This window comes from Lepidochelys kempii, chromosome 23, assembly GCF_965140285.1.
Source record: "Lepidochelys kempii isolate rLepKem1 chromosome 23, rLepKem1.hap1, whole genome shotgun sequence".
Classification (NCBI taxonomy): Eukaryota; Metazoa; Chordata; order Testudines; family Cheloniidae; genus Lepidochelys; species Lepidochelys kempii.
The window spans coordinates 8669211-8677711 of NC_136402.1; the positions used below are offsets into that span (position 1 = coordinate 8669211).

An 8501-nucleotide genomic window follows, 5' to 3' on the forward strand; every position below is an offset into this window, starting at 1 on the left:
TGAAATGTGAGTACAATATTTATATTCCAGTTGATGTATTTTAGAATTATATGGTAAAAATGAGAAGTAAGCCATTTTTCAGAAATAGTGTGCTGTGACCCTTTGCATTTTTATGCCTGATTTTGTAAGCAAGTAGTTTTTAAGTGAGGTGAAACCTGGGCTACACAAGACAAATCAGGCTCCTGAAAGGGGTACAGTAGTCTGGAAAGGTTGGGAGCCAGGGGCCTAGCACATAAATTCAAAAAGTCCCCAAAGATGTTACAGCCAATCCCACAGTAATACATACCCACTCATATTTCTAAGATACTCCTTAGAAACTTAGCATAATAGAAGAACCAGGGAGGGGAAGGTTTGGGGCAAAGAGCTCCTGTGAGTCGGGAGGGCTGGGGGCAGCGGGATGGGGTGGGGATGCGATGGAGCAGCTGCTGTAGGGAGTTGGGATGTGGGGAGGGCTGGACGAAATGGAGCTCAAGGAGCTGGAAGGGTTGGTGCTGGATGGAGTACGGGGAGAGTAGGTGCCAAGGAGTGGATGCACCAGCAACAGGAGGGAGGGAAGGGAAGGGACGCTTGTTTGGCAGGAGCCCTGGGGAGTCAGGAGCAAGGAACATTTGGGACAGTGCGGGGGAATGGGGGTTGTGGAACATGGTTGGGGGCAGAACATTTGGGAGACCTGGGAGTGAGGAGGGCTCTGCTCAATGGGAGGGGAGAAGAGAAAAAGAGTGGGTGCTGCTTGGGTGCAAGGCAGTGGGGAGGACTGGAGAATGGGTGTCGTAGCAAGTGAGAGTGCTAACTGCACCTCTGTCCCCTACCTGATGTCTCTGACTGCCCCTGCTCAAGTGTCAGGCCTCATGTCTTTCCCGCTCCTGCAGTGCATCTGGGCCTCTCTGTGTCAGTGAGAAGTAGGTCCAGGGGGACTTCTCCTCTGGCTGGAGTCTTCCCTTCCTGGGAAACGGAGTCACCTTCTCTGGGTTTCAGGAGCCCCTTTGATGCTGAATATCTGGCTGTGTGTCGTGTCGTCCCATCCCCTGTCCCCCCCCTCCAGTGAGTGGAGGTGGGGTTAGTTAAATCCCTCATAAGTAGGGTGTCCTGGGATTTTACTCCGTTAAAATGGGCTGGGGTTAAAATAATGGAACTTTTTTTGGTGACAAATGTCCCATGAATTCACATGAATTCATTTCTCTTTCCATTGAGCAGGGTTTGCAGCTTCCAAACCTGATATGATCACCCATCTGGAACGAGGGGAAGAGCCGTGGGTTCTAGATCTCCAGGGCTCTGAGGAAAGAGAGATCCTGGGAGCCACTTGCCAAAGTGAGGAGAACCAGCTGAACACCTGCCAGGGCCAGCAGGGAACAGCTGGGCTTTCCTGCAAAGCCCTTGTGAACCCTCTAAGTTCAGGATTGTTCCTAGCAGGCATCATATCATCTCACTACATATTGCTCATGACTCTCTACCCTTCCTGACTGACCCCTGGCAATAGCTCCCTCCATTCCCCCTCTTCCCTGGAATGTGTGGGTGGGATATGGAGACAGAATTGATCCCCTCCTCGCTACCCTGTGGGGAAGAGTTTGTGGGAATGCAGTCCCTAATATGTTCCACCATCTCTCTGGCTGTTATTTTTGTTCTCCATGTTTCCTTCCCTTTTTCAGAGGTGTCTCTTTTCTTCTGTCCCAGCAGGTGGCAAGATGGTGAGTGAGAAGAAGGAGCAGAATCCTCAGCAGGAAGAGGCTGAGCAAATGCAACCACATGCGGTCAGATCCAAAGGGAATGTGTCCCAGAATCATGAGCAGGGAAAAGCCTGTGAGTGTCAGCACAAGTCAGAGAAGTGGCAGGAAAACCAGTCAAGGGAGAAAGTTGGTAAATCTATTAATTATGAGGGAACTCAGAAGGGGCTCAAGGAAACCAAAGCCCAGCAGAGCATCCCTGTGGGAGAGAGAAATAACACATGCTCCGAGTGTGGGAAAAACTTCCACAGCCACTCACACCTTATTAGGCATAAGAGAATCCATACTGGAGAGAGACCCTATGCATGCTGTCAGTGTCGGAAAAGCTTCACTCAGCGCTCACACCTTCTTACACATCAGAGAATCCACACAGAAGAGTGCCCCTATGAATGCCATCAGTGCGGAAAAAGCTTCAAGGAGAGATCAAACCTTATTACACATCAAAGAATCCATACAGGGGAGAGACCCTATGAATGCTGTGAGTGTGGGAAAACCTTCAATCATAGCTCAGCCCTCGTTGTACATCAGAGGATCCATACAGGAGAGAGACCCTACAGATGCTGTGACTGTGGGAAAAACTTCAGTTCCCAGTCAGACCTTATTAAACATCACAGAATCCACACAGGGGAGAAACCCTATGAGTGCTGCAAGTGTGGGGAAAACTTCACCCAGAGTTCTGCCCTTATTACACATCAGAGGATCCACACAGGAGAAAGGCCCTATGAATGCTCTGACTGCGGGACAAACTTCAGTCAGAGCTCAGCCCTTGTTACACATCAAAGGATCCATACAGGAGAAAGACCTTACAGATGCTGTGACTGTGGGAAAAACTTCATTTACTGCTCAGACCTTATTAAACATCAGAGGATCCACACAGGGGAGAGACCCTATGAGTGCTGCGAGTGTGGGAAAACCTTCACTCTGAGTTCACACCTTATTGCACATCAGAGGATCCACACAGGAGAGAGACCCTATGTATGCTGTGACTGTGGAAAAACCTTCAGTCAGAGCTCACACCTTATTAAACATCAAAGGATCCACACAAGAGAGAGGCCCTAGGAATGCTCTGAGTGTGGGAAATGCGTCCATCAGAGCTCAGCCCTTATTTACCAGCAGAGAAGCTGCAATGGAGAGAAACACCATAACAAAATTGTCTAATTTCAGAAAAAAGAAAAGGAGTACTTGTGGCACCTTAGAGACTAACAAATTTATTTGAGCATAAGCTTCCGTGAGCTACAGCTCACTTCATCAGATGCATCCACTGAATGCATCCAATGAAGTGAGCTGTAGCTCACGAAAGCTTATGCTCAAATAAATTTGTTAGTCTCTAAGGTGCCACAAGTCCTCCTTTTCTTTTTGCGGATACAGACTAACACGGCTGCTACTCTGAAACCTCTAATTTCAGAGTAGCAGCCTTGTTAGTCTGTATCCATAAAAAGAAAAGGAGGACTTGTGGCACCTTAGAGACCAACAAATTTTTTAGAGCATAAGCTTTCGTGAGCTACATCTGATGAAGTGAGCTGTAGCTCACGAAAGCTTATGCTCTAATAAATTTGTTAGTCTCTAAGGTGCCACAAGTACTGTTCTTTTTAAAATTGTCTAAGACAGAGAAAAGGGTTTTTTTCACCTTTTTGTACTTTTGCTGATTCCCACATTGTTAACGTGAAGGCTGTTTGCAGCATTTGTATCACCGTGGTCTCTCAGCTTCCTCCATTGAATTGCCCTCTTTTCCCTTTGGCAGCTCACCCTTCGTTAAGGTGAATCCCATGGTCCTTTTTATCAACTCCTAGGTCATGGCAATGTGTCCCCCTCCAACAGGAATATCCATCAGCTCCAGGTGGGGAAAACAGGGGTGACCTCAACTAGCTACACTGAGGTTAAATCTACCTGGGCTTTGTCCCCATTACGATTTTCCATGGAGTGAGCTAGCTAGCGTTAGCTATTCTGATGTAAAACACAACTATTGCAATAAAAAAATAGTCCACATACAGTCACTGGGCTAATCCACTATGTTTCTTGGTGACTTGACATAACCTCCATCACTTTTCCTAGTCTAAACAAACTTGCAGCATCACATTTATACTCTTCTTTCTAGGGAAAAGTGATTGTTAGTTACCCAGTTCCCTGACTGCGGACAGATTGTCTCATTCTCAGGTCTTCTCACATTGCACTGGGTTCTGCTGAGGAGCAGTTATTCGTGTACCATTTTTTTTCATGTAAATATATTTAAATGTAATAAAGAGCAGAAGGAGGGGGAAAAGTGTTTTTTCAGCCGCTGGGACACCTGAAGATGATGGGGATTCCCACCTTCCTCGTCACCCCAGCAGTGTTGCCTTCTTGCTGAGCTACTTGGGGTTTATCTTCTCCACGTTCTACACCTCCCCAAGTGTCATGTGATGCAGCGTTCTCAGCTCTCTGTGCTTGGGAAGCACACTTTGATTTCTTTGGTCTTAAAATATACTAATTTAGGGCTGGAGATGAAAGTGTCACAGATCTGGGAGGGGAATTTGAATGGATCCCAAATGCAATGTGAGCGTTTGGAGTATAAATCCATTTCTGTCTATTGGCAAAGCCTCGGCTAGGTTTTCTTCCTACTGATCTGGGATTGTTTGCAGATGGGAAGCCGGCTCAATAGCAGCTGCTGAAGCCACTGGCCTCCCTCAGCCCTTGCTGCCAGCAGAATCTGCTCCTTGCTGAAAATGGGGCTGTGAAAAGGGGCAAATCAGAAGGGAGGGTTGGGCAGAATTTGTGTAGGGGAGGCAAGCTTACTATGCAGGTGTGTCAAACAGGTGGAGGCCTGGGAGACGGGGGGCAAAGTCAGGGCCAGGGAGTAGGAGCTGGTGTTAAGAAAAGGGAAGACGCATGGCCAGATCATGGCAAAAGGGATACCCAAGATAGGGAGGGGTACAGGGAACAACAGTTACCTCATAATTGGGGGAGCCTTCCAAAGTGTTTTCAAATCTAGACTGTAGAGGCTGAGGGGCTTTACTGAGCCACACAGGATGGTCCATCTCCACACCCCCACTCCAGGGCTGTGTTCTCAAGCCACAGTGCATCCCTAGGCCCGGACAAGGCAGCTGATCCCCATCTGAAGTGACGTACGGAGCTGCAGAAGGAGACTGGAAGCAGTGACATTTTTTTTTTACATTCGCTCTTTAAAAATTGATAATTTTCATACATGTTTTTGGAGTTTAAACTTGGGAGTGCTCGTAACGGCAAAGTAGCAAACCGTGCAGGGGAGCAATTCATTAATTGCTACAATGTCTATATAACCGTAGCCCTCGCAGCCCCAGTCACAGACTGTGTCCCTGTTGTTCTAAGTGCAGTACAAACGCCGAACAGCCCTAGGCTTGAAGAGCTGACAAGCCAGCCAGGCCGGGCAGAGGAAGGGTAGACCGTACCAGCAGAGCAAACAACGTGAGGGCAGCAACTGGCATGTTAATGTCCCTGTTTTTTCTTTTTGCTGGGTTGAATTACAATGTGACCAGCTAAAGGCGAGGGACAGGGACATTGAACGGATGGGATGAGGGGGGAAGGGGTGTGGAGAACAGGGTAAGACACGTGACGGGGAGGTGAAGAGATTGGGAGGGAGTTGAAAGAGGTAGAAGGACTGAGGGCTCAAACAAGCCCTCAGCACAGGGCAGAGGAAGCCCAGTCAAAAAAGGGTCTGAATCACCAGAAATCTCTTATTTTGCTGCTTCTGCTCTGACTGGCTGGTTCCTCTCTTCAGAGTGTCCCCTATGAGCCCTCCCAGGAGAGAACAAGGGGACTTCAGAGAGCTGGAGTGTTATCCTGGAATTTGATATTCCTGTGTGTTACCCCAGAATTTGACCAAACTGCAGTCAGCAATTTTGTATGATTAGCCACTCCCAGCTCAAAAAAAACATGACATAGCTAGGAAAATCTTAGGCCCTGAGAGGCAAGGCCAAGTAACTGCATGTTTTCTGTTTTGCTATCAGAATGAGAGGACAGGATAAGAAGTGACTATTGTAAGAATAGCAGGAATGTTTGGACGACCGAACTTGGTCTTGAGCACCTCTGACACCATCAAGATGTAAGTTTAGTTATGAATAAAAATGTTTTGATGATAAGAGATAATGAGTAGTTTTGCTGAAAGTAGGAGAATTGGTGACCCATTAGGGGTCACTAGAGGTTATGTGCATTGTTTGAAGTTAGCTAATAAAGATTAGGTGAAAGAACAGTCCGAGGAAGCTTTCTTTGGGCAAGGATCTGACAGCTAAGTTCCGCGGCAGCTATATTGAAGGTGGGCCCCCCCAGAAACCTGGATGCTGATCCCGCAAAACCATTTCTTAACTTTAGATAAATATAAATGTTTTGAGATAATTGAATCATAGAAGATTAGGGTTGGAAGAGACCACAGGAGGTCATCTAGTCCAACCCTCTGCTCAAAGCAGGACCGACCCCACCTAAATCATCCCAGCCAGGGCTTTGTCAAGCTGCGCCTTAAAATCCTCTAAGGATAGAGATTCCACCACCTCTCTAGGTAACCCATTCCAGTGCTTCACCACCCTCCTTGTGAAATAGTTTTTCCTAATGTCCAACCTAGACCTCCCCCACTGCAACTTTAGACCATTGCTCCTTGTTCTGTCATCTGCCACCACTGAGAACAGCCGAGCTCCAGCCTCTTTGGAACCCACCTTCAGGTAGCTGAAGGCTGCTATCAAATCCCCCCTCACTCTTCTCTTCTGCAGGTTAAATAACCCCAGTTCCCTCAGCTTCTCCTTGTAAGTCATGTGCCCCAGCCCCCTAATAATTTTTGTTGCCCTCCACTGGACTTTCTCCAATTTGTCCACATCCCTTCTGTAGTGGAGGGCCCAAAACTGGACACAATACTCCATGTGTGGCCTCACCAGTGCTGAATAGAGGGGAATAATCATTTTCCTTGGTCTGCTGGCAATGCTCCTACTAATGCAGCCCAATGTGCCATTAGTCTTTTTGGCAACAAAGGCACACTGCTGACTCATATCCAGCTACTTGTCCACTGTAATCCCAAGGTCCTTTTCTGCAGAACTGCCGCTTAGCCAGTCGGTCCCCAGCCTGTAGCAGTGCCTGGGATTCTTCCTTCCTAAGTGCAGGACTCTGCACTTGTCCTTGTTGAACCTCATCAGATTTTTTTCTGGCCCAGTCCTCCGATTTGCCTAGGTCACTCTGGACCCTATCCCTACCCTCCAGTATATCTACCTCTCCCCACATCTTAGAGTCCTCTGCAAACTTGCTGAGGGTGCAATTCATCCCATCATCCAGATCATTAATAAAGATGGTGAACAAAACTGGCCCCAGGTCAGACTCCGCTTGATACCAGTTGCCAACTAGACATGGAGCCGTTGATCACTACCCGTTGAGCCTGACGATTTAGCCAGCTTTCTATCCACCTTATAGTCCATTCATCCAATCCATACTTCTTTAACTTCCTGGCAAGAATACTGTGGGAGACTGTATCAAAAGGAAAAGGAGGACTTATGGCACCTTAGAGACTAACCAATTTATTTGAGCATAAGCTTTCGTGAGCTACAGCTTACTTCATCGCATGCAATCAGTGGAAAATACAGTGAGGAGATTTATATACAAGCAGAACATGAAAAAAATGGGTGTTATCATACACACTGTAAGGAGAGTGATCACTTAAGATGAGCTATTACCAGCAGGAGAGCGGGGGGGGGGGGGGGGAGAAAACCTTTCATACTGATAATCGATGCTGCTGGAGATGGGGGGGAAGCTGCAGAGGCGCATGTGGATCGGACAGAGACTTCTCTCAGAGGAGAGTCAATTGATAGAGATTCTCTAGGTTTTAGTCAGGAGGAGAGGATGAAAGAGGACAAAGTATGGGCCAGATCAGATGAGAAACATTCACATAAAGAATCTGACACATCAGAAAAGGGCAGACAGATAAACCATGACAAGTTTTTAAAGTGCTTGTACACAAATGCTAGAAGTCTAAATAATAAGATGGGTGAACTAGAGTGCCTCGTGTTAAAGGAGGATATTGATACAATAGGCATCGCAGAAACCTGGTGGAGTGAGGACAATCAATGGGACACAATCATTCCGGAGTACAAAATCTATCGGAAGGACAGAACAGGTCATGCGGGGAGGGGGAGGAGGGGAGTGGCATTATATGTGAAAGAAAATATAGAATCAAATGAAATAAAAATCTTAAATGAATCCACATGTTCCATAGAATCTCTATGGATAGTAATTCCATGCTCTAATAAGAATATAACAGTAGGGATATATTACTGACCACCTGACCAGGACAGTGATAGTGATGATGAAATGCTAAGGGAGATTAGAGAGGCTATCAACATAAAAGACTCAATAATAGTGGGGGATTTCAATTATCTCCATATTGACTGGGTACATGTCACCTCAGGACGAAATGCAGAGACAAAATTTCTCCATACTTTAAATGACTGCTTCTTGGAGCAGCTGGTACAGAAACCCACAAGGGGAGAGGCAACTCTCGATCTAGTCCTGAGTGGAGCGCAGGATCTGGTCCAAGAAGTAACTATAACAGGACCACTTGGAAATAGTGACCATAATATAATAACATTTAATATTCCTGCGGTGGGAAGGACACCTCAACAGCCCAACACTGTGGCATTTAATTTCAGAAAGGGGAACTATGCAGAAATGAGGAGGTTAGTTAAACAGAAATTAAAAGGTACAGTGACTAGAGTGAAATCCCTGCAAGCTGCATGGACACTTTTCAAAGACACCCTTATAGAGGCTCAACTTAAATGTATACCCCAAATTAAAAAA

At 46.6% G+C, this 8501-nt stretch overlaps 1 protein-coding gene across 1 annotated transcript; it reads left to right on the plus strand.

Annotated features, from left to right (window-relative positions):
* Positions 1–1683: 1683 nt before the first annotated feature.
* On the plus strand, positions 1684–2863 carry LOC140902306 (uncharacterized). The gene has a single exon (XM_073322258.2). It carries the CDS (start codon positions 1734–1736, stop codon positions 2778–2780), a length of 1047 nt encoding a protein of 348 aa, XP_073178359.2. The 5' UTR covers positions 1684–1733; the 3' UTR covers positions 2781–2863.
* Positions 2864–8501: the final 5638 nt, after the last annotated feature.

Excerpts from the sequence above, each read along its gene's own strand:
- LOC140902306 (XM_073322258.2), top strand. The coding sequence starts at position 1,734 with ATGCAACCACATGCGGTCAGATCCAAAGGGAATGTGTCCCAGAATCAT.